General features: G+C 46.8%; 2 protein-coding genes across 4 annotated transcripts in view; both read right to left on the minus strand.

The window, feature by feature from the left end:
- Nucleotides 1-2158, minus strand: part of CUL5 (cullin 5) — a 35932-nt gene extending 33774 nt beyond the window's left edge. For all 3 annotated transcript variants that reach the window (XM_068930333.1, XM_068930332.1, XM_068930334.1), the window contains exon 1: nt 2035-2158. In XM_068930333.1, the coding sequence (XP_068786434.1) occupies nt 2035-2058 (24 nt within the window). In that variant the 5' untranslated portion in view covers nt 2059-2158. The remainder of the gene's footprint in view (nt 1-2034) is intronic.
- Nucleotides 2159-10596: 8438 nt separating this feature from the next.
- Nucleotides 10597-23973, minus strand: RAB39A (RAB39A, member RAS oncogene family). Its single transcript, XM_068930335.1, has 2 exons — nt 23651-23973; nt 10597-13983 (listed from the first exon to the last, which is right to left on the minus strand). Exons 1-2 carry the CDS (start codon nt 23971-23973, stop codon nt 13557-13559), a joined length of 750 nt encoding a protein of 249 aa, XP_068786436.1. The 3' UTR covers nt 10597-13556.
- Between the last annotated feature and the right edge of the window lie 1733 nt (nt 23974-25706).

Here is a 25706-nt window from a genome sequence, read left to right on the forward strand (position 1 = left end):
TTCATTTTCTCAACTATGTAGAAGGTCGAGAGAGGATGGGGGAAACCCAGAGAAAACTCTTAGTTCCTGTTTATCCTAGCAAAAAATAGAACCTGCCTCAACCTGGCTTACATTAGCATACAGGCTAATTTGGAAAAATACAGACCTCCCTCAAGATTTTAACATCTCTCCTTTCTTACCCCACGGATTTTTACCGACTAGGGGATATTGCTCCCCCCTAGTGCGAGGCACTGGCAACAGCACTGACATTCAATCAATCAACGGTTTGCTTCTCCGGGAGCACACTGAGTGTCAGAACTGTGGAACAAAAACCCTCATCCAGTTCCAACTCTCTCACTGGTTTATTTTGTCATTATAAACAAAGTGAAATCACTGTCTAATTGCTCTCTTTTGTAATGTAGAACTCATACTTTATTATCTTTAGGAAACTTACTAAGTTAGCTCCCAAGTCACCAGAAAGGCCTACTCTAAGTATCTCCCTGTAGCATTTTCCCTGAAACATACTTTTTGTCAACATAAAATATTAATGATTCAAAGGCCAGTGGTGAAGCTGTCACTAGCAAACAAAAGGGCTTCAAGTCATTAGGAACCATCTCACAGAGTCAAGAACTTTGACTGTATTTTCACTTGCTGCACACCTAGTAGTTTTCAGAAGAGGTGAAGCAGAATGCTGATAAATCTCACAGGCCTTCTAGCTGCTGAGGGCTACACAACCACGTTCTCATCAACGCGCCTCTCAGCCTTCCTAGAAACCCTTACACATACTGCAAAGCAATGGACTAAATATCAAGTAGATAAACTGTTTGAACCCTACTCTAAAGCAATACTCTTCCACAAAAAAACCCCAACATTTTGTTCCAGAAACTCTTGTGGGGCATTATGCTTTTTGCCAGAATGTGTGGATTCTTCCAAGTTAGACTTTGATTAACACCTTACATAGTTTAAAAAGCTAACTGCTTATTTTCACAGGAAGAAAAAGAATTAAGAGAAATGAAAAAGAACTAATTTCCGTTACATTTCAATTTCAAGAAAAACTTTTTTTTTTTTAAAGCTCTGTCTTTATGACAGAAAACCTCTCTCTTTGGACACGAGGAAGAAACAAGGCTATCAATTATTTCTCATTTCTGCAAACTGAGTGTCTTAGAGTAATATAACCCACAGTTTCAGGACAAATCCACACACCTGAAATAGGTCAGCTTGCTGAAATGTAAGAAGCACTTTTCCAGAACCATACCTGAATACAACACACGACGCTGAACACAGATATTTATTTTACATATATTTTAACTGCTAGCCGATAAAGTTAAACAAAGCTAGCAATCTTTCACAAGCCTTTCACCACAACTACACTGAGGATCTAGAAACACTTACTGGAGGCATTAGTAACAGCTGCTTTAAGTAGGCCCGTTTTCCACGTGCTGGCACAGCCTCAAAGGCCACATACAGCCTGATCTATACGCACGCCACCAAAATTTGGACAGACAGTCCTGGACGCAAATACTGGGCTGTCACAGCAAAAACTCCCCCTAAAATTTGCAACAGGTTAGGATGATTGACATCTGTCCTCAAACATGGGCAAAGCGCCTGGAAACCCCTCGCTATGCGAGTAAAGCTGCTCGACGCAACTGAAAGGCCTGGGAGAGTTTTTCTCTGCAGAAAAATTGCCGTTAACAAAAGAGGGCCCCCCCAAGTCACAACACCTGCTCCCCGCAGCGGCGTTTTTCAACCCCTGGCTCAACTTAAAATTCGTTTTCTGCACATCCAGGGTTGCAGAAAAATCTAAACAAGAGAGCCAGCACCGCGCCCGGCCTAACAGCACGGCGCAACGTTGTTTCGCAGCGGCGCAGGTTTGGGAAGGGCGGGCGGCCCGCTAGCAGCCCAGAGGCCGCGGGGTGGCCGAGGCGAGCGGCCCGCGCCCGGCCCCGCCGCCCCCCGCTCGCCCCAGCCCCGGCGGCCCGCAGGCCCCGCGGGGCCGCCCCGGGCGCCCGGCCCCCGCCTGCCCCTCCGGCAGCGGCCGGCGCGGCCCGCCCTCACCTTCAGGAGATTAGACGTCGCCATGTTCCCCCCGCGGGGCCCCGCGGCCGCCGCCGCCTCCGGCTCCTCTCCCCACGCTCGGCTCGGCTCCCCCGGGCCGCTGCCGCTTTACATGGCGCCGGGCCGCCCGCCCGCCCGGCCGGACCCGCGGCAGCGGCGCCGCCCGCAGCGCTGCGCTGCGCTGCGCTCCCCGCCCGCCCTCCCGCGGCGAGGCCGGCGCGAGGCTGGGCGCGCTCCGCCGCGCGGCCGGCTCGCTCCCCCGCGCGCAGCCGCCCCTCAGAGCCTCATGGCGGCGTCCGCCCAGCAGACGCTCAGCGGCGGCGACCCCGGCTCCATGGAAGGGGCTGGCCCACATGATGCGCGGCGCCGAGGAGCCGGCCCGCCGCCAAGCGCGGACACCCGGGCCGGCGAGCTCCGGCGACGGCGCCCCCTAGCGTCCCGCCGCGGGGAGGCCGCCCGGCGCGGCCCGGCCCAGGCAGCCCGGCCTTGCCCCACCCCCCGTCCTTCGTGGGGGAACGGGGACCCCCCCGCCCGTCCTTCCTGGGGGAACGGGGACCCCCCCCCTCTCTATGAGGCGGGGTCCCGTCCCTACGTGTAAGCCCCCCTCTAAGCCTGCGCTCCTTTGACCGCCCTGAGTGAAAACGCGAGTTTTCTGTCTAGTAAGAAGTGTTTGGTTTTAGGCACGTTTTGGGCGGGAGATGGGGAAACGTTTTCAGTGAGAGGAAACTGAATTGTACCTTTTTATTAAAACATTTTGCTTTGGTCCGAAGTGTGTCTCCAAGAAAAAAAAAAAAAAAAAAGTCCAGCGAGCTTCTCTTACAGGTTAGGAAACCTGAGCATTAACGTCATCCATTCCGCTTTAATCTGGCCCCTTCTTGGGCACGCTGCGTGCTCGTCTCCGCTAACGACCACGCCGTTTTCCATGGCGCTTCCAATCCGTTCTTTGCGCGGATTTAGAGCGGGCAAGGAATGAGTCATCGCCCTGCGAGAAGGAGGTTTTGTCTGTTCTCCACCTGGTTTGCTAAAGAAGTTGGAAGGGGCGCAGGGGACAAGAGAGGTGGCAAGAGACAGACTTGTCCTGAGATGAAGTCAGCTGGATGCCGCTCCGGGGACCTGGTCTGTCTGGGACTCTGTCAAAGCAAGCCCATCGAAAGCGTTTTTTTCTCAGCCACCAGGAAGAACACGGATCACGGCTGTCCGTCTGGAGGGCCAGTGGTGTGCCTGACAAAACACTAAGTACTCACCACAGCCACTGGGGTTATTGAGAAGAAGGTGCTGAACAAAAGGTGTTTCGGGTATGGCCGGAGACTTCAAGCCCTAAGCCTCTCTCGGAGCTTTTAACAGCTTTGATCTCCTAATGAGTCAACACCTCGTTTGCAAATGGTGACAATAGTGCTCTCTCAGTCTTGTCTGGGGCATAAGATGAAGAGAAGAGAAACTGAGGATTTGAAGAGAAATTCATGTTGTAAAACACAGACATCCTAAACTGTTAGCTCAGTAGAAAAGCTGTCAGACAAAATTCAGAAATTCTGTGCTCCACAGAAGGTTTGATAACGTCGACTAAACAGGGCCTGCAGCCTTATTAATTTAACATGTTTTAAGGCTTAGTAAGGTGTTCTCTTAACTAAGAAGTGTTGAGGAGGTATTGAACAGTTACCCGTTTTTACAAACCTTCCAGGTTTTGAATGCTTCAATTGGACTTTAAAATTTTCCTTTGTTGTTGCATATACATTGCATAGTCTATACTATGTATATATATCATGACCAATTATACAGTATTCACTGTGTATGTAATGCATACAGTTGCACAGTTGTATATATAGTATAGAACTACACAATATAGATTGCATGGTATTATATACCATACTTTCTGTATCTATTTCATAATATGGAGGATTTAAGTCCTTATAGATCAAATTAGAGAAAAGAGAAATGAGTTTTCAAGTCTTCTTCCTGCTAATCGAAGGCTGATGATTTATAGAAGACAATATAACTAGTGATTCAATGTCCTCAGGTTGTAGCTGTGAAGATTTAGTGTTTAAATACAGTGTAAAATAAGCACATAAAGCAATTTTAAAAGTGTACAACCTCTGCTTATGTCCAAATTGGCCCATTTTTTCTAAAGCCTCTAATTTAAAAACAGAAAACGATAGCGACTGATATACATTTACCTTTCCAACATAGCTTTTATTATTCAGTACTCACACAGTGAAACACATGCAAATACATGTAAAAACATTATTTCTCCCACATTGTTAATTTGAGGGGGGAGGTGAGAGAAGAGTTTCTATTCCATCACCACCGTATTTTTAGATGATGTCACATGACTGTCTCAGCTTTGACCTGATGCTTGAGAAGAATGACCATTGCTTCATCCTTTCCAAACGCTCACAATTACTCAGCAAACAGCTTGGATCTCCACGGCTAGCTCTGAGCCTTTAAGTGAAGAACTGACTGTTCCTGGTTGCTGATGAAAACAGAAATCTGTAACATGTATCCACAGAGGAAGAGGTAGTAGGATCAACATACAAACATCTATTCCTATTCTACTCTATTTAATACTCCCACTCTACAAAAAAAAGTGTATTTTCTCTAAAAATTCAGCTCAAATCAGATTAAAAAAGAAGAATCTTCTACATATGAAAGTGGTCTCTTTTTAACAAGCAAAGAAACCTAGGTGAGGATAATATCTAATAACTACGCATAGGTGCCACTGAGCTTATAGCCCATAGGGTTGACAAATGTTCCCTGAAAGCTGGCCTGAACATCTTCCTCAGAAAGGTTTTCACCCAGACAAAGCTGATGCAGCAGATGGTGTGAGACCAAGCTCATAATGAACAAATCTCAGTCCTGCATTAATCAGCGCCTACTTCCCTCATTTTCCTAGTGGATTCAGCTCTTGGGTCACGACTGAGTAACATCATGTTGGATGAAGCCCAAACTGAAGTCAATATCATCTGGAATTCTCTATAATGGGGGCCAGCGTCAGACAGTTGCAGGAAGATGTCATACCTTGTCATTCAGAGATTTGGGACCTACTTAGGTCTCTCTTTGGTCTCTAACATTTATTGCTTAAACCCTGGACGCAAGATACACTATCCTTTACCAAGTAAAATATCAATACATTTGCTAAGAATTCTTTAATCCACCTTTTAATCCATCTCACTGAGGGATCTCTTTGCCGTTTTTGTGCACACCTACCACAGAAATGTAGCGGTACACAGGACACCCCAGGATCTGAGCGCCCACCATGGTCTTGTCTAGTCTAAGTATTCCCAGAAATCCTGTAAGCATTGCTGTAACAGTTACGCGGTTGGCCGGAAACAATCAGCAAGGAAAGTCCTGAGGACAAGCGTTTGTGCCTCCTATTTAAATACGCTCTGATGCCAAAGCTGTGAGTAGTGACAGCGGAGGAATAAAGAGGATTTGAACAGCTGAGAAGCCATGAAACTAGGAAACGGTCGTACATTTTACTGATATTAAAAATAACGTCCATTTCATTTTGCATGGCTTACATAGTAACTGTAAGATTCTTCTAAAAATCTGTACGTTATTTTTCCTGGAAAGTAAAGACATCTTTGAGCCTCAAGGTTTTGTGGTATTTTAGCACCACTTCAGGGCACACGGAAAGTACAAAGAGTTACATAATTTCGTCTAATTTGCTTTAATTCTATTGCAAATGGATTATTATTGAATTCTGACACTAATGAAAATATTAATTAATTAGTATACGGTACTACATTGGACTACAGTTTTATAAGTTTGGCATGGATCATAAAAGACAGAGTGAAAAACACTTAATCCCAGAGTTATTCCTGGATTCACAGTGATTTGCACATGCCATCTCATTAAGCTCTAGACGATCAGTGAAATGAATATTGTGCATATACAAATATATATCCTAGGCATCTTGGAGTGAATTGATTCCAGGGGCAAATATGTTGACTTTGAATGAGTTGCATCAGATATAAATATGCACTGTTACGTTCTCATCTAACACCCCAAGGCACACATATAATGAATAAGATGTGTATAGTTTCTTGTGATTTTTACTTAGTCCGTGATGGAAAAAGACATTTGATGGGTGATTAGTCAATCTTGGACACCTCTCCGATCAAGCTAGATATGTTCAGTGGGATACTAAGCCTTTACATTCTTTTCTTCAGTGGGAAAGCCTGGTTTATCACTGCACTGCTTAGTCACCACCCTCTGCATGAACGATGCCATGAAAGTCTCCAAAGATTATCCTTTTAACAAGGCAAGGAGGCACAAATGCTTATCTGGCTGACAAAAGACACGCCACCAATGACCAGACTTTTCACGTGAAACTTCTTCCGAATGTTTGTTTCTATTTGAACAAGAAAGCAAACAATTTTATTTCTGGTGCGCCTGAGCTTCGTGTCACCCTTCCAGTTAATAACAATAGCATTTTGGAAAAGATGTCTGTGTGGGGGAGCAGAGATTATTGTTGCTTCCACTTACAACTGTTGAAGATTTTGGTGTCTTTGTATCGCCAGAGCCACCTATCCTGTGCATCTCAGGGTGACCTGTTTGTTCTTATGCCAACATTGTCCTTTAGTTTAAATAACTCTTCTCTCTCCCTGACGTTTACTCTTCTCTGATATATTTTTAGACAACAATGCTATTGCCTCGCGATTCAGCTTGGTGGAAAATTTTGCACAACTCGCCCTGAGTGATGCTGAGGATATCGGGGAGTGGTGCAGGGTGAGCGCTGGCAGGCAGAAGCTGCGGGAGGGTTTCCAGTGCACCCGGTCGCTCAGGAACACGGGGCGTTTGTGGGACAAAACGTGGCCCCTGTTCTGTGCCCAGCCACCGAGCTGCAGAGAACCGTGACAAGGAATTCAGTCTGATCTAATTTTCCCTCTCTGAGCCTTTTTTGGACTGCTAAAATGTACTGTTCCACTCTGGGTACTGAAGGGGTTATATCATAATCTGTTTGTGAAGCATGGTGGGGTGAAAGAGGGCATCACATGAAAAACTATGATTTCACATGCTGATTTTCTGACACTGTTACCTTGTTCACATATGCAACTGTTTTTCATGCTCAGCCAGCTTTGTGTGCTTCTTATTTGGAAAGTTCTCAGAGAATCACACTCTGTTTTGCCACAGAGAGCTGGGCAGAGGAAAATCCCACTAAAATGAACGGTGTTACTGGTAATTTCAGTGGTTTGACTGACTGGATTGGAACTTACTTCTTCTAAACTTAGCAGCAAGCTATGCCCTGGCATAGCTTGCCCTGGCATAGCTTGCTCTTTTATTGCATGTAACACTGGCTATACATCAGGGAAATGAGAAAAAAGATCTGCACGGAGGATGCCATTTCCCCCTTAATAATAAGCGGTAATTATTTAAAAATAGAAAATTAATTTAAAACATGACTAAATATCTAAACTCTTTGCTTGGCATTGAAAACTGTAACCAAAACTCAGAGTTCTCAAGAGTGCCGCAGAGCAGTGCCAACCTGCAAGCTTTTTCTACTAAGATTACGACTAAAATATTTTCCATAATTCCTGTCCTCACTCTTAGTACCTTAATACTTAACAACAGCCACCCGTATTTTAAACTAGCGCCCCGCTCACCGTCATACCTCAGAACCAAATAAAGCTCCTGGCAGACCCTTCCCGTAAAGCAAACACGCAGGGGAGAAGGAGAAAGGGGAAGACATCTCTGCAACGCCCGTGTAAACACCCAGCGATTCCTCTCCAGCGTTGTCCCACAGAATTAACAGATCCTGAGGGAGCAGCCGTAGCTGTGGAGTCCGTAGCCCGTTTCTCTGGGCTCACTCCGGGTCTTTGGTGCTTTCCCTTCACCCTGCCACCCACCGCAGCTGCAGAGGTGAGGGCAGCGTCGAGAGGGCTCTGCCAACGTTAGCTCTCGTTTCTGTCTCCGGGCTCTGTGGGGATGGCAGAGGTGCCGGCATCTTCCTTTCTAGCTCCCTCTTGCGCGCTCCTTTCCCAGCCTGCCAACTGCTTTTCTGCCTGGTTTGTGGATACGGGAGGCTGTGTCCATCCCTCCGGTGCCGCGGGGGAAGTTGCCACAGGCTCACATGTGCATGGAGCAGGGGAAGTCAGTATCTGCACAAGCAGGCTGGAAGCCACGGCAACTAGGAAACACATTAACTATAGCTGGAACTTCAGCTTCTTTACCTAAGCATTGACTTTACTGGCTATGCATGCATTTTCTTCATGTTACTTCTTCATGTTAAGCTGCCATAGGAAGTTTTCAGCTGCAAAGCGGGCCCCTAGCAGCCTGGGGGGGTAACAGGCTGATTCTCAGTCCCATCTCCCCTAGCCCTGAGAGACAGCTGACGGCTCGGCATCAGCAGCTAGCTCTCCTGGGAGCAGCTCTTCTCCCACAGACCAGCAGGCTCTGGGTACTGAGAGGTAGCTAAAACGTGTCTTTCTCTGAAAAATGAATACATGAAATACTTTCAAAGGTGGCGATCCAGCTCAGCAGCTCTGCGTCTTGATCTGTATTTTGGATTCCTCGGTTGTGAGTCTCAATTAAAATGTACCTACCCGTACATAAAGAGCCTACCAGTCCCCCTTTCAGTCTAGCCTTTCTGAGGTCCCTGGGCAGTGTCAGGAGGAGAGGCCATTCGACCGCTACCGTGGTGTATGCTTTTCCCATCTCCCTTGGGGCTAAAAGCCTACAGTGTGGGTATTATACTTTTTTTGGTGCATTATCACAGCCTGGGATTTGTGCTAGCAGCTTCTTTCCCAGGACACGCTTTAGTCTTGTGTTTGCTGTTTCATTGCAGTATTTCACCAGTTGCTTGTGAGAGCGGCAAAACACGCGAAGGGAAACAATTGCAACGTGTCTCTCTGTGTTCACAGAGCCGCCTGTTCCCTATCCAAAGTGCTGCTTAGTAAAATATTTTTGGGTTCTCAGCGTCAACCTAGTTTTCTTCATACATATGCTGCACTGCTACTAATTAAGTATTATGCAAGTCAAATTGTCTGCAGGAACTTGTACAACTTCATAGTCTTTATACTATGCTCTGCTGGCACTTCTTCAATCACATCGCCTTCAGCAGATTTGCACATTCCCTGAAACGTGATAAAACAAATTTGCCATACTCAGAAGTAAAATTCAGACTTTTCCATAGCTGTATTCGCTTCTCAGTGGAGGAAGCATTGCTGAGTAAAAAGACACCATATGTTATCCAGTCGGTTTTCAGAGAAAGTCTCACACAACTTAAAACTAAACATAGGCCTTGAATCGTTGCTAGAAATAGACTGGGAAATAAGTCTACAGGCACTTATGACATGTGCTTTTGAAGTTTTTTCTCTTTAAGGATCAGGCAGATGAAATTTTCAGTCAAATTCTTCTATTTTTGGATACATTCAATGCTGCTATTATTACCCTTAAGATACCAAGGTATCTTAAGTGGTACTGCATAGGGTTAACTACCGTAACAAAGGATCATTAGACAAATGGTTGAACTTTTTCTAGAATATTCATAATGTTTGCAGTTTGTTGTGTGGTCTTATCTGTTAGACTTTTAAGAGAGATTCCTATTTTACAGATGCCTCTTCTAGAACTATAATTCCATTAACTGACTTAAAAGATTGTCTTTAGACTCTGTGAAGCAAGCGAGGCAAATCCTGACTGTCGACAACTGCCTTCTGCTATTTTAGCGATTTTGTTAACGGTTCAGCATGTCTGGTGCATGGTCCCGCCCTTCCATGCCCATGTAGCGAATGAGCCCCTGAGCCCTCCTTCGTTGTCTCCAGGGCTGGATGAAGCTGCTCACATTGCTGTGTCAGTTCTGGGCGAGGGCAAGGCTGGAGACTTGGAGGAGCTGATGCCTCCTGTGGTTGGGTCTACAGCTAGGAGAAAATTACTCTCCCAGATGATGTTAATTATGTAAAAAGAGATGTATGAAGTACATACTCCATGAAGGCCCTGAGTACTGGAACGGAAGGAACTGAAATATCTGTGAGTATTATGGATCCATTCATCTTTGCTTAAGTTAGGTGACTTGGGTATCAGTAATAATTTAGCTGTGCCAGAAGTAATCTGAGCACAGAGCAACTGTAGAGTATTTGGGCGCTCAGTCAGCCCTATGTTATTCTCCGTAAGCATGCAACAGTTACCGGGATGTCAGTCGTACAGCTTGAAGTTAGGTTGGAAAGTCTATTCTACCCTGAAAGTAGTATGAAAACATAAATGACTAGTGTGAACATTTGCTGCTTCAGATTTTTTCTCTGGTTGGCTCCAAGTGTGTGCAGCTACGTTCTGCTCCTTACATAGGACAGATGCAGTTATAAGTGAGCCAAAATATCTGATGAATTAATGTGTAAAATATTTAAATGAGCAGAACAAGATATTTTTCTTCTTTACCAAACTTAAAAAAAAAGCAATGACAGTTGAAATATTTTAGGCGCCCAAAACAATATTTTATATCCATCCCTTCATTGGGCATATGAATCCAAATACAGTTTACTAGTTTTAACAGGTTTCTCCTTTTCCTAACTGGGATTTACCAATCATTAATTTGCAAGATTTTTTAAAATCATTTCTACTTCTTAACTTAGGTTCAAGTGAGATTTCTTTAATTTCCGGAAATTTTATTCTGGTATCAATAGTAAGAGATGATTTTTGCCCTTCCCTTGGGACAAAGAAAAGACTATAGATGCATTAAGCTGTACAAACTACAGCCTACTCAAGCTGTTACTTACACACCGTACTGCAAAACATCTAGAAGCAAAATGATATATTTCAGCAAATCATCTATTCATCAGACATTTCTATTAACTGCAAGTGTGTAGTGAGCAGGTACGGTATTGTTTTAATATATCAACAAGATAGACAATGTTAGAATGCACATGTTATTCTACATTTTTAGGAATTACAAATAAGACAACAATGTGCACAGTACTTAAAAAAGCAGTGAACTTCTTTCCTAGCTGCATTGACAACACCAGATCCTTACACCGTTGAATCTGGTTAAAAGCTCTACTCCCATCGTAATAAATGTGAGACTACAGATACAACATTCACAGCAGAGATCGTTAAGGCTCTGTTCTGATGATTGTTTATTTCTCTGTGCATACTTCCCCTCTCTCCTCTCCCACTCCCGTCCCTTCCCTCCTCCCATCCCCCCATGCTTTTCCTGTACAGAGTGAAAAGCTCATTGGCGCCAGAGTATTCTGGAAGAAAAGTTTAAAAGACTGTAACCTGAAAACAATGAAAAGTATAATGAAATGTAGACTTATAATAATAGCAATACCTGGTACTTATAAAGCTGTTTCCATCTTTGTAATTTCTTTTTTTGCACAGTGGAAGAAACCAGTATCCACCTCCCATTGTGCTACATGCTCTACAACAGATAGCACACACACAAAGGAGTCCAAACCAAAGACCATACAATCACACTGGGTCTTAGAGGTCTTTCAGAGTTTGAGGAACAACGGTCATCTCTATTTTGGAGACGCAGAAGGTGAGGCACAGAAAATCTTGCGCAGAAACCCACCGTGAACCAGTGGTAGACTTTGGGTCTATTGACTCCCCAGCTGCTGATTTATTCATTGGTCCATTCTGTCCTCTTAAACCACTAAGAGAAGATCTTCTCAGACACACAACATGGGCCTAGTACACAGGGTACAGTGTCAAAAGCGCACAACCTGATTCCGTGCTACTTTTTGGTGCCTGCAATATTTTAAATTCACATAAAGACGACCTAAAATACCCTCAAATCAAAACAGCATTGGCATACATGACTACAATGTGTAGTTTAGTAGACTCAGGCTCAGAGCAATTAGTTTGTGGCATGCTGAAACTAGAATTAACTGACTGTTTTAACTCGTAACAAATTAAGGCTGGATTCTTGTTTATATTAAGGCCTCTATCCTATGAAAATATAACCGTGCCTCAGTGCAAATGAGACTCAGGCTCACCTGAATAGAAAACTCACCTTCCAGTTCCCTTTAAAGTCAATAATTTCACTGGCCCTAAATCAGTAAAATAACTGTAACCAAACAACTTGTCCTTATACCATGGACTATTTACAAAAGGACCTGAAAACAGTCTGAAGGAAAACCAATCATGTTTGTTGAAGAAAAAAGTTAGATTACACAGATCCGTTTGCCTGGTATTAACATGGAGGACTGCAACATGACACCACATCTTTACATGAAGATAACTGGCTTGATGTTTGGAGGTTATGAGCGTGTCCAGATAAATTGTAGCTGCTTACCAACTCTGGAGATCAAGCCATCATGTTATACTACTGAGATAAAATAGAAATAGAGTTATTTGGCATTTAAGTGCTAGACATATAGGGCGTAATTTGCATAAAGCTAGAGTGTGTTATATTCAGAGGTGTAGGAAGATGACCTCAAGCTCAGTAAAATGCTACATGATCACAGATTTCTCCTATTATTATTGTTATTAAAAGTCATTATTTGTTGCTTTCTCAGAATAGCAATTCTCCAACTTTGCTGCTCTGTAGCCCAACATTATTTTAGAAATTCTCTCCTTTCCTAACACTCTGTTCATAACAGTTTTGGTTTTAAAAGCTTCACTGTTTTTAGACAACTGTTTAACATTTGCTGGCTTAGAATAAACCAATCTTTGTTCTCTTCAAATTCAACCCCATGGGTTGCAGCTTTTTTTTTTTTTTACTTCTAATTAGAAGTAGATTTATTTTTTAAAGCTAATATGAAATTGATTTGTGTGAATTAACATAATTCCTCAGGCATCAGTGTGGCTATGACAGTTACCCAGCTGAGGATGTGGCCTCCAGAATGTACCTCTAGTATTTAGGAAATCTGTTTTGTATACAAGTCAGATAACAGCTGGATCATATGTGATGTTACAGTTACTTTCATTGGCAATTCAGAAAATATTTAATAATAAATTTCATTGCTTCCATTCCCCATTTTCATATACAAATAAATTGTCTTTTCTAAAACATTCTTTTTCTTTAGTAAGGCTTGTATTCATAGTCATATCAAAAGTGTTTTGGAGCAATCTTTCTGCTTGCTTTCTTCAGTTATCTTTATTATGAAATTCTACAGTGTTCTAAACCTTAATGGTCATTAGCAAACCTGCACTTGCGTAAAGAATAACATTAAAAAACTATAAGGTAAAGTATTTTCTTGTCTAAAACTAAGGCAGGATGAACTGAAGTAATGAGCTCATCTGATCCTCACCTATCAAGGCTTGATTTTAAACTGTATTCAAAATACAAAGCCCAGTAGAGGATGTTGTCATGATGATTATTGCGCTTTCTCAGTATCTTGCTATAGGATTCTTTTTTTCAGCAATATATAATTTCTTTTCTTGAAGACCACACAAAGTTATTGTACTCTGTAAAAAAAAAAAGCACTTAAATTTTTATGAAGTTATGGATTAGACAGAAGGATTCAAAAAAACAATTACCACTCTATGATTCAGCTACGTCACGATCTAATATTATTTCAAAATTATTTCTCTGTTAATTAGATTGGCATCATTTTCTGAACACCTGATGTGCTCTTTGGCGTGCTACAAATTTAACAGATGCACTGTCTTCTGGGCTTTACAGCTTCCTCTGATGAATGTACAACATTTGGAACAAAGCCACTCTTAACACCTTCCCATCCATCTTGTATTGTGATTTCTCCTTTTTTCACAAGTTCATAGATATCTCGGGTAAGAATTGTAAAGGACTCTTCAACATTTGTGGCATCTTTTGCTGAAGTTTCTATGTATTTCATACCACAGTCAGATGACAGTTTTTCAGCTTCTTCTCTTGTAACCTCCCGCTGTGATACTAAGTCGCATTTATGTCCTACTAACAGAAATACAATCTGAAAGGGCTGTACATGCATTTTTGCTTCTTCTAGCCAGTCTTTCACATGTTCAAAAGATCGCCGATTTGTGATGTCAAACACTAGTAAGCCACCCACAGAATTGCGATAATAAGATCGTGTTATTGATCTGTGAAGAAAAAAGAAAAATTAAAATTAAAATTAAAATACACTTTGACTTTATTTGTAAACTGGTTACTTTTCCATGTGGCAATGTGTTTGTTTCTACTACAATTTTTATGAAATATGTCTTCGCTTTTCTTTAATCAGAATTTATGAGTTTGCCTTCTCTGCACAAAGATGTTCCTTTTTCGTGTTTCCTGACGCTCAAAAGTCACTTTCTAAACATTCTTGAAATCAACACCTCCGGCAGCAGTTTGCAATGCTGAATTATTCTGGAAAGTGCTGTTACTAGTAAACTGTTGCACGTATTCACAAAATATCAAAATATTTAGCTAATATTTGTTAGTGTTGAAGTCCCAGCTGTTCAGTTTTATATACCCATGCACTTAAATTCATTCTAATGAGTTATTTCAAAATGAAATATTTAGGCAAATATTGACAAAACTGGAGCCTAAGCTTGTCAATGTACAAGCATATTCTTTTGTATTCCTTTCAGATAAATTTGTCAGTAGTAAAGTCTGATAAAAAAATCATAGCTGTTTGTGCTTGTAGGTGGACAGGTAACAGATTATGAAAGGGAACTCCCGAAACAACGCTGTCCAAAATTAACTTCAGCTGAGCAAACACACACTTGTTAAAGCGTTGAGAAAGAACGCTTCCACTTCTATCATATCTTTCACATTGAGGTTCAAAAGCTCTTTATGTTGTATTTATCCTTTTTTGGTACGACACTTCCGGGGCTAGTGAGAGATGTTGTCTACTCTTCAGCCCTCTACATTGCAAAGCATTAATTGGAAGCAATTTTGGAAGGCGGAAACCCTTCCTCTGATAGAAAAGATTTTTAATAAGCTCTAGAAAGAGAAGAAAATTATTTGCTGGAATGTCGATGGAGAAAGATAAAGGGACTGAAAAATTATTTTAAATTGTAATCATGGGCGATAGGGGAGGATGGCGAAGGTAACATGAGCCATTTTAAAGGAAGTGAAAACAATCATTATTTGAAATGATAACATAGCAAAGAATTAATTCCATTTTATCTTATGATAGTGACGAGAATATAGCTTCAGAACCTTTTGGGTGAGGATCAGCTGTACCCAGTAACATATCCTTCCGTAACAGTAACTCCCACTGATTTTCAGTTAATCAGATGTTATATAGTGTTTTATAACAATTTGAACAGAGGTGTAATTAGCTGCAGTAGTCATATTACAGAGAGGTAAGTACATAGTTAGATAAGGCTTAGCTTTCTTTGGATGACTAAATTCCTTTAGACATAGCAAACTGCATTTGATATGGTTTTATCTAGATAACAGGGAGGGATTGTTTATCCTAATTTTCAGAAAGATCTTTTCTACATTCTCAACAACAGAGTCCACGGAGTTTGTTTCTGAACAGTTCCAATGTAAAGACAAACCCTCAGGTTCATTCAAACAGCATGGATATGAAAAATGACATGTGGTTTTGACAAATTATTCAAGTCTGTAAATAAGGGCTATCACAGTCTGTGACATATTGTATAAAAAAGGTACTATAAGAATCTGTTCAAGGTTTTTGTAAGTGGCATTTTTGCAGTGGAGCAGTTGCAAACACAAATGAGTACATCAGAATAATTCAAGTGGCTTCAGACTAAGGAAAAGTATGTAAAGAAAAATGGGATTACGCCTGGAAAAATGTAAACTAATACAATCAATTTTCAGAAAACAACTACCCTGAAAACAATTATGCCAAAGAAATGTATTAGCAGGTGAAGAAAGTGAGTATTGAAAAAGCACTGCACCGTCTACCAAATATTTTTATATAGAATGATGCTGTTTCATCTATGTGAATGGGTATGCTGAAGAACAGTACTGCTTCGTGCTTATACGTAGTAGTCTGTATCCCCTCCTATGTAACTCACTAAAGCAGAGCTATGGCAATTTACACTAGCTGATGATCTAGGCCATTATATTTAATTATGTGTATGTACTGTCTACAGCAAAGATGGCTAATAGCATCTGTAGCTTTGTGCTGTACGTTACAACAACCGGATGAATATATGAGAGAGGTAGCAGCCATTTTTTCTGTATTTTTGGAATATACCATTTGAAATTAGTTTTCTCATTACCAAAAAAGGTAGATATACTAGAGATACTTTTAAAAACAGCAACAAAAGAAAGTAGGGAAAAAAATAGCAAAAGAAAGTATAAAAATCAACATGATTTCATTATGTGCTAATTAATTTATTGTCTAATATCTGAGAAAGCATGATGCTTGTTGAAATATGGTCTACAAATATTTAAATAGGCTTACTATTCAGGTGAGTTATTATTTACCTTTTCTTTAAAAAAGAAAGTATTTCTGGGAAACGAAGACAAATTTTTGAAACAGAATGTTTAGGCCTTCAGTTTCAAAAAAAGTCTGGGCTCATAAATGTGGTAGGTTGTCCAACAGTATCAAAAACATTTTATAGATACAAAATATTTGACAGTCAAGAACCAAGGGCGAGAGGCCCCAATGAAGCTTCTCACAGCTCTTTCTCCCTCAGTTCTTTTCACAACAGTCCAATCCCAGGCAACAACTGCACCATGTCACAGCTGGCCTTGAATACAGGCAGCCAGACTCCAGGCAGGGCAATAGGTTGCACAGAGTGTAGATGCACTCAGAGCCCTGATAGTTATGTTTTATAAAAGCTATAAATACAGGCAGCTATGCCTTAGAAAGAGGGAGGGTATTGTTCATCCTCTTTTTCACCTTTGCTCTCAGGAGGTGATTCAAGACTGTGCATTCCAGGTGGGCAGAAACCTCTCGAAGTAGCAAATTTTCAATCCCATTCCCAACCCTATCGTTTCCCCTTGGTTATCTCTGGGTGACTTCCTGCTTGGAGAGGCCACTATCAGCCGAGTTCTTCAGATCCTGCACAAGGAACCTTCCTAATATAAGGTTCTGGATCCCACTCCAGGATATGATACCTAGTACTAACTTTTTAAATTGTTTTAAAGACGTATTTCTCAGCCTATTTTATCTGACATGCTGAAAGGAAAAACGCTTGATTTCAACGCAGGACATTGTTCTTCTACAGCATAAGCACCATCTCAGAGATTATATGGACCACAAAGCACCACTGAGTTGGTTAAGAAACTGCAGCCTGGAAGAGAGATAACTCAAGGGAGAAATGATAGAGGTCTACAAAATCACAAAGAGAGCAGACACAGACACTGTCATCTCTTCAAGTACAAAAGCTAGAGGCTACCAAACATAGCTAGTAGGAGTCAGGTTCAAAACAAATAAACAAAATGATGGCCCTTCATGCAACAGGTGGTAGGTGTGTAGACCTCCTTGGGAAAGATGCTATGAATGCAAAGAGTTTATCTGAATTCCATGAAAGACTGAACAAACACTGAACAAGAGGCTGACAGAGGTTTATTGAATAGACAAATCACATCACGCTCAAGAAATCCCTCAAGTTGAAGTACAGGCTGGTAGAGTACTCAGGAGAATGCAAAGGCTCTATCAGAGACAGGATGCCTTTCAACACTGTCTCCCATAACATCCTCATAGACAAGCTGATGAAGTACGGGCTAGATGAGCAGTCAGTGAGTTGGACTGAAAACTGCCTCAACGGTAAAGCTCGGAGGGTTGTGATCAGCAGCACAAAGTCTAGTTGGAGGCCAGTAACTAGTGGTGTACCCCAGGGGTCAACACTTGGTCTAATCCTGTTTAACATCTTCATTAATGACCTAGATGATGGGGCAGAGTGCACCCTCAGCAAGTCTGCAAATGATACAAGACTGGGAAGTGCAGCTGATACACCAAGTGGCTGTGCTGCCATTCAGGAGGACCTTAACAGGCTGGAGAGATGGACTGAGAAGAACCTCATGAAGTTCCACAAAGGGAAATGCCAAGTCTTGCGCCTGGGTAGGAATAACCCCTTGCACCAGGACAGGCTGGGGCCTGACTGGTTGGAAAGCAGCTTTGCAGAGAAGAACCTGAGGGTCCTGAGGGACAACAAGCTGACTATGAATCAGCAGTGTGTCCTTGTGGTAAAGAAGGCCAACAGTATCATAGGCTGCATTAGGAAAAGCATTGCCAGTATGTCCAGGGAGGTGATTCTTCCCATCCACTCGGTCCTGGTGAGGCCACATCTGGAGTACTGTGTTCAGTTCTGGGCTCGCCAGTATGAGAGACACGGACATATTGGAGCGAGTCCAGCAAAGGGCCACTAAGATGATTAAGGGACTGAAGTATCTGTCATATGAGGAAAGGCTGAGAGAGCTGGAACTGTTCTGCCTGCAGCAGAGAAGACTGAGGGGGGAATCTTATCAATGTATATAAATACCTGATGGGACGGAGGAAAGAAGACAGAGCCAGACTCTTCTCAGCGGTGCCTGGTGACAGGAGGAGAGGCAGTCAGCACAAAGTGAAACACAGGAAGCTCTGTCTGAACATAGGAAAATCTTTTTTACTGTGAGGGTGACTGAGCACTGGAGTGGGTTGCCTAGGGAGGTTATAAGGTCTCCATCTTTGCAGATATTCAAAAGCTGTCTGGATAGGGTCCTGGGCAACGTGCTGTAGCTGACCCTGCCTAAGCAGGGGGATTGGACTAGAAGCTCTCCAGAGGTACCTCCAACCTCAACTCTTCTGTGATCCTGTGAGTATGGACCTTAGACTAAACCAGACTGGCCTTTCTTGTGTTCTCTCACAAGAAGAGAATCAATCCACTTACACGATTATACACACTTAGTTACTGAGTGCTGCAAAATCAGACTCTAAGAGCAAAAATGAAGTTTTTGACTGCATTATTCTTATCACTTTTTAAATAGAAGCAAAAAAATAGGGTCCTGCAAGTTGTCCAAGTCAGGATGAAGCACTGGTGACAGGTCAGATTTGATGCAGCCCGACTTATTCATAAAGAATTTCCCAAATTACACAAGAAACCTGCGTGCAAATTGTAAATTATTGTTGAAATTATGGCTTCTCATTTAGAGTGAACTTTGGTTCAGCTAATGAATACTGATTAAACTAGCATTATGGAAGGGAAAAGTACTGTCTAGAACAGAAGTCATCTTCTTAGCTTAATCTAAATATTAGGTTAACGATGTAAGACCATAATTAATACTCTCAGGAAAAGCTTTGCTAAGATGAGGCCCACTGAACAATTGTTTCTTAAAATGAATTAGAAGATGTATTAATCGCATCAGACTATGGCTTTAGGGTGACTTGAAATCACTCACAGTGTTTCTTGCTCATTATGATCTTAGTGATCTTTACTAAGATGAACCAACTTTCACTAAAAGCCTTATCTAATTTTGAAGACTTATTTTTATACCATGACTAAGAACTACATTGTAGTAATGATATTGGCTTTGAAAATATGTATTGCTTACCTAAAAAGAAGAATAAAGATGTATTTTATTCTTAAGCTATGCATTAGAAACATATTAGAACATACTTGTAACTGTATCTAGTTAATATCTTGTTGTATTAAAAGTGGGTTAAGATAATTGAGGCATCTCCACACTATTTTATCTCTAAATTCTTGAAATAAACTCTCAGTCTTAACAGCACCAGTAAGCACTTCATAGCCTTGGAATTTCCAAGATGTAAATACATACGGTGGGACTTAAATACAGGAAAAATAAACAAGAAATTTACAGCAAAGTAGACAACGAAAAACACCTGGCCAAAGAAGAAAAATGCTGTAAATTTCAAGTGAGAAAGAAACATAGGGTGTACCCCATGTTTACTTTAGTCTATGTTATGGGCCTTAGTCTACACTCAACATGTCTGCAGGTTCTTGTTCTAGTAAGCTGTTTAAGGCATTGGTCGTGATGGTGTTGTTTGTACAGCAGCTGGCACAATGGGAAATTCTGCTTAGTGACGCCTTACTGCTGTCAAAGTAAATATAATAAGTAACTGTATTATCTGAGCTCAAAATAAGTAAACTATGCAGCATCTGTGCTTGCACCTTGCTTACACTTGTTGTGCAAGTGGTAAGAATTACTTTATTTGAGAAAAAATGCAAAGAATGCTCATTTTTAGAGAGGATTTCCAAAAGCACACATGAAATTCTGTTGAAATACAGCAGCATCACAGAAGTAGGCACATGCAAAACTTTTCCCAAAGCAAATTTTCCAAGAAAATGAGTGTTCTCTTTTAAGAGACTGTGATGGCAAGGGTGTCAGACTTCACTTTCCCTCTGGGAATGTCCCTAATGTCTGGGACCAAAAAAAGGGGGGGGGGGGGGGCGGTGTCATAAAGCCAGTATTTTGCCTTGCACACAACGAATTCTCCAGGGAGCTCTTAAGCCAGGTTTTACTTCCTCCAAACTCCCAATGCAAGTGAGTCAGAGTAGAGCTGGGGATCAGAACTGCAAACTGCTTGCATTTCAGAAAATTAGATTACTTCTTGTAATAATTAGTTCTTCCCCAGGAATAACTTTGCTTGTGATCTGTAGTCTTCTTCATTAGCAGAGAACAGAATGTGCAAGTTTCTAACCTGTGGTGTATCATTTCATACAATATGTATAATTTATTTGACTGAATGTAAAACAGACTATTCAGTGAATGCTATGACATTTTGTACATCAATTGACAAGAAACTTGCAGCAGAAAAGTAAAAACTGATATTTAAAACTACTTCCTTCAGTTTGTATTATTAGCAAAAACACAGACGTATGCTAATGGTAAATTTTAAAGCAACTGAATGCATGACTCATCACTGTATATGTCCCGAGCATTCTCAGTTTAAAGGAGGGCTATCATTTGGTTTCAAATATGTGCAAAACTCTGTGTATTTGCATTCCTTTCAGTCAAGGGCCGTGTCATTGGCAACCCTGGCCATTTGTCAGCAAATTCAAAATTAAGCACTTATAAATACTTAGTCATTTGTTTACAAGTATTTTACATTTCTTTGCTGGAAAGCACAGGGAAGACGAAGAATGCTAAGAGCTGGCTATTATCACTATTAATTTCTTTGCTAAACTTGAAGAGGCCTGTCTGCAAAAACATATATAAGCTCGGGACTCATGCCAGCCCAGGAAAGTTTTGTTGTTGTTGTTTTGCTGTAAAGCTTGTAATTGAAAAAAAGGGTTGATGTGCCCTAGTAAAATATTGAAATCTCACCTCATCAGCTGAATGTGAGAATCTACATAGTTGCTGGGGAAGAAAATAGGGAACATTAAAAGCCTGTCTTTCCTGCAATGAAGGGAACCATTTTAACCCTATGGCTAAAATCCCAGTGACAAGTGTGTGGTTTAAGTACCACGTATGGCAGCAGAGAGATGGGCTAACGCATCAGCCTCCTCCCCAAGTTTGTACCTAGGTTATAGATACTACTGAACCTGAAGTCCAAAATAAAGCCGTACGCAGATTGCCCGAAGTGCTGGCAAGCGCTAAAGATAAAACAAAGACTCACAAGAGTGAAGACTTGGTAATGACAGAGCTACCTGAATGAATGATAGTATCAGCAGCAAGCTGGGGAAGGACTGTGGTGCTTTTGGGACAGCAAAAGAGGGTAGATTTGTTACCTGTTTGTGACAGAGAGAGAGAGGATTTAATACCCTGTGCAGCGTTTCAGCAACTGCACTAGTTCAGCTACACTATGAATGACGGGAGTACTAGTGAAGGCTCCTGGTAACCATCAGTGGAGAGCAGGAGGACAAGGCAGATAAAACACTGGTCAGTGGCTATAACTGACCGCCCTAGGGCCCTCTGGCAGTGCCCAAGCTGCCGGGGGCCGGCGGTGCCCTCTGGCAGTGCCCAAGCTGCCCAGGGGCCGGCGGTGCCCTCTGGCGGTGCCCAAGCTGCCGGGGGCCAGGCCGGCGGTGGCCTCTGGCGGTGCCCAAGCTGCCGGGGCCGGCGGTGCCCTCTGGCGGTGCCCAAGCTGCCGGGGGCCGGCGGTGCCCTCTGGCGGTGCCCAAGCTGCCCGGGGCAGCGGTGCCCTCTGGCGGTGCCCAAGCTGCCCAGGGGCTGGCGGTGCCCTCTGGCGGTGCCCGAGCTGCCCGGGGGCTGGCGGTGCCCTCTGGCGGTGCCCAAGCTGCCCAGGGGCCGGCGGTGCCCTCTGGCGGTGCCCGAGCTGCCCGGGGCCGGCGGTGCCCTCTGGCGGTGCCCAAGCTGCCGGGGGCCGGCGGTGCCCTCTGGCGGTGCCCGAGCTGCCCGGGGCCGGCGGTGCCCTCTGGCGGTGCCCGAGCTGCCCAGGCCGGCGGTGCCCTCTGGCGGTGCCCGAGCTGCCGGGGGCCGGCGGTGCCCTCTGGCGGTGCCCAAGCTGCCGGGGCCGGCGGTGCCCTCTGGCGGTGCCCAAGCTGCCGGGGGCCGGCGGTGCCCTCTGGCGGTGCCCGAGCTGCCCAGGGGCCGGCGGTGCCCTCTGGCGGTGCCCGAGCTGCCGGGGGCAGCGGTGCCCTCTGGCAGTGCCCGAGCTGCCGGGGGCCGGCGGTGCCCTCTGGCGGTGCCCGAGCTGCCCAGGGGCCGGCGGTGCCCTCTGGCGGTGCCCAAGCTGCCCGGGGCCGGCGGTGCCCTCTGGCGGTGCCCGAGCTGCCCGGGGCCGGCGGTGCCCTCTGGCGGTGCCCGAGCTGCCCAGGGGCCGGCGGTGCCCTCTGGCGGTGCCCAAGCTGCCGGGGCCGGCGGTGCCCTCTGGCGGTGCCCAAGCTGCCCGGGGCCGGCGGTGCCCTCTGGCAGTGCCCGAGCTGCCGGGGGCCGGCGGTGCCCTCTGGCGGTGCCCGAGCTGCCCAGGGGCCGGCGGTGCCCTCTGGCGGTGCCCAAGCTGCCCGGGGCCGGCGGTGCCCTCTGGCGGTGCCCGAGCTGCCCGGGGCCGGCGGTGCCCTCTGGCGGTGCCCAAGCTGCCGGGGGCCGGCGGTGCCCTCTGGCGGTGCCCGAGCTGCCGGGGGCCGGCGGTGCCCTCTGGCGGTGCCCGAGCTGCCCGGGGCCGGCGGTGCCCTCTGGCGGTGCCCAAGCTGCCGGGGCCGGCGGTGCCCTCTGGCGGTGCCCGAGCTGCCGGGGGCCGGCGGTGCCCTCTGGCGGTGCCCGAGCTGCCCGGGGCCGGCGGTGCCCTCTGGCGGTGCCCGAGCTGCCGGGGGCCGGCGGTGCCCTCTGGCGGTGCCCGAGCTGCCGGGGGCAGCGGTGCCGCCGCGCCGGGAGCAGGCCGAGCGGGGAGGTGGCCCAGGCTCTCCGGCCGCAGCGGAGGGAGAGTCACGGCCGAGGGAAATGCTGCAGGGGAGGATTAGTTCCGAGGTGATGACAAAGTAAGAAACGGAGAGGGAAGCCGAGAGCTGCTGCTGCAAGGGAGGAAGAAAGGTGGAGGGGGGGTTGCTACCCTCCGCCTGGGACCTCAGGGCGAGGACGAGGCAGGGAAGGAGAAGTGGGACGGGGCCCCTCGTTCCCCCGCGGCGTGAGCGGGGAGGGCAAGGCAAGGGGAGCTGTTCCCAGCGGGTGCAAAGGGGACGGCTAGGCAAGGAGGCAGCGCCCGGCGGGTGCTGGTGGGCAGCGGGGCAGGAGGGCAACGAGGTGGAGAGGCTGGTAAGCGGGGGGCCGGCGGGGGCTGAGCGGGGCGCAGCGGCCGGGCGGGCGCAGGGCGGGACGGGCCCGAGCAGGAGGCGAAGCCCGTGGGGCAGGAGAGGAGGGGGGAGGAGGGGGCGCGGGGAGCAGGGCGGCGGGGGCCGGGGCTGCGGGCGGGTTTGGGGGCGCAGAGCGCGGGTCCGGTACCTGAAGCGCTCCTGCCCCGCCGTGTCCCAGAGCTGCAGCTTGACCCTCTTGCCGGGCTCGATCTCCACCAGCCGGGAGAAGAAGTCCACCCCCACGGTGGGGTCGGAGTGCAGCGGCCCCGGGAAGCGGCCCTCGGTGAAGCGGTGCAGGAGGCAGGACTTGCCCACGGTGGAGTCGCCCAGCACGATCAGCCGGAACTGGTAGATCCAAATCGCCGCGTCCATGGCGGCCCCGGCCGGGCCCGGCTCCGCCTTGGGGCTCCTCCTGGGGCTCCGCCGCGGCCGGTGCCTGCACCGCGCTCCGATCGCCCCCACGCCCGGCATCGGCGCGGCGGCGGCGGGCGCGCGGGGCCGCTCGCGGGGGCCGGCGGCGGGGGGGGGCGGGCGAGGCCGGGGCCGGGGCCGGGGCCGGGGCCGGGGCCGGGGCCGGGGCCGGGGCCGGGGCCGGGGCGCCGCGCGGGCGGGCGGGGCGGGCGGGGCGGGCGGGGCGGGGCGGGCGCTGTCCCTTCAGCACCGCGCCGCCGCCGCCGCCGCCGCCGCCGCCGCCGCCCGCCCCGCCCGCTCTGCGGCGGCGCCGCCCGCCCCGGCCGCCCGCCGCGGCCCGCAGCGGCGCACAGCGGCGCGGCCTGTGCCCGGCGGCAGCCGCCGCCCCCGGCCCCTGCTCGTCCGCAGGGCCCCCCCTCGCCCCGCCGGACAGCTCCTGCGCCCGGGCAACAAGGCGGGAGGGGGCCGGGGGGGATGGGCGATGCCGAGGGAGGGGTGGGGGGGTCGAGGCCGGCCTGGGAAAAAAGGCGCTGGCGAACCGGGGCTGTTACAGCATGAGATTTGCCAGGAAAAGGGCGAGCGGGAAGGAAATCCCGGGGGGAAGGAGCGGAGAGGGGCAGGAGGGTGGAAAGAGCCCTGCCGGTGGGGTGGGAGGTGGCCAGGGCCAGCCCGGGGGCGCCAGCCCGAAAAGAGGCACCGGGCAAGCAGAGGAACCAAGGGAAAAGGGGGATTAGTGAACAGGTAGGCCCAGAGAGGACGGTGCAAACTGTCTTGGGAAGAGGCGTAACACAGGCGACGGCAGGGACGGGCAGTCTTCACGGCCAGGGGAGCAAACCACGTTTACTGGGCCTGTGTGAGGGTGCCCGGGCCCCGCGGCAGCAGAACCGCTCTGTCCGTAGATGCCCTCACAGAAATGTCTTTGCCTCCTGGGATCTTCAGTTAAACATCGTCTCACCATAAACCTGCTGCCTCCGTTCCTCGGCTTGCTTTCAATGTCTCAGTACTACAAAGGCCAACAGGCCCCAGACTGCTGCTAAGGGCACTAGGGCCCAACAGGCAGAAATCCTCGGCCTTCTGGCGCGCGGGACCGCAGCAGCCGCCCCTGCGACTCGGCTGCGGTGAGGGGCACGGGCAGGAGCCTGCGAGCTGACCAGAGCAGGCCGGGTGAGCTGCCGAGTAGGTTGCTGCTGGCAGAGGGTCAGCAGCAAGCGGATACTCGTATGAATGGGCACTTTGACAGTGAAAGGGCAGGGAGAGGAGATGGGCAACGTTTGTTTCAGACAGCCGGCTGTTTTCCTCTGTTAGTGCCAGGCCCAGATGCAACTGAAAACATAACTTTGTGGTGCGCTAGGGGTGCATTGGAGACCACGTTTCTTCTGTAGCTCTGACTATGCTCATTGTTCCAGTATGGTTTTGTTATTCTAATGTGCTAACTGGTCATGAGAGTTAGAGTTGATAATTTCGTTGCCCCACGTGGGCTGAGGTACACTGCAGCTCCCCAGTGTGAATGGGGACGGCGGAGCGAGACCTGGCCAAGGGCCAGGGGAAGCCCGGAGAAAAGTTTGCACACGCTGCTCAGGAGGAGCTCACACCCCCCCTGCCCAAAATGAACTGTCTGAGCCTGGCTGGGATGCGCAAGCGCGGCTGTCCCGCGGGAGACTGGGCCAAGCGACCCCAGAAGCTTCCAGCAGACTCGGCCTGGCAGCCCAGAAGCTATTGAAGGCGAGGCCAGGAGCTGCCAGATGGATTTATCTTGCTGCACACACTGAGCTGAAGCTGCAGGATGCCGCCTG

This window comes from Struthio camelus, chromosome 1 (assembly GCF_040807025.1).
Source record: "Struthio camelus isolate bStrCam1 chromosome 1, bStrCam1.hap1, whole genome shotgun sequence".
NCBI classification, from domain to species: Eukaryota; Metazoa; Chordata; class Aves; order Struthioniformes; family Struthionidae; genus Struthio; species Struthio camelus.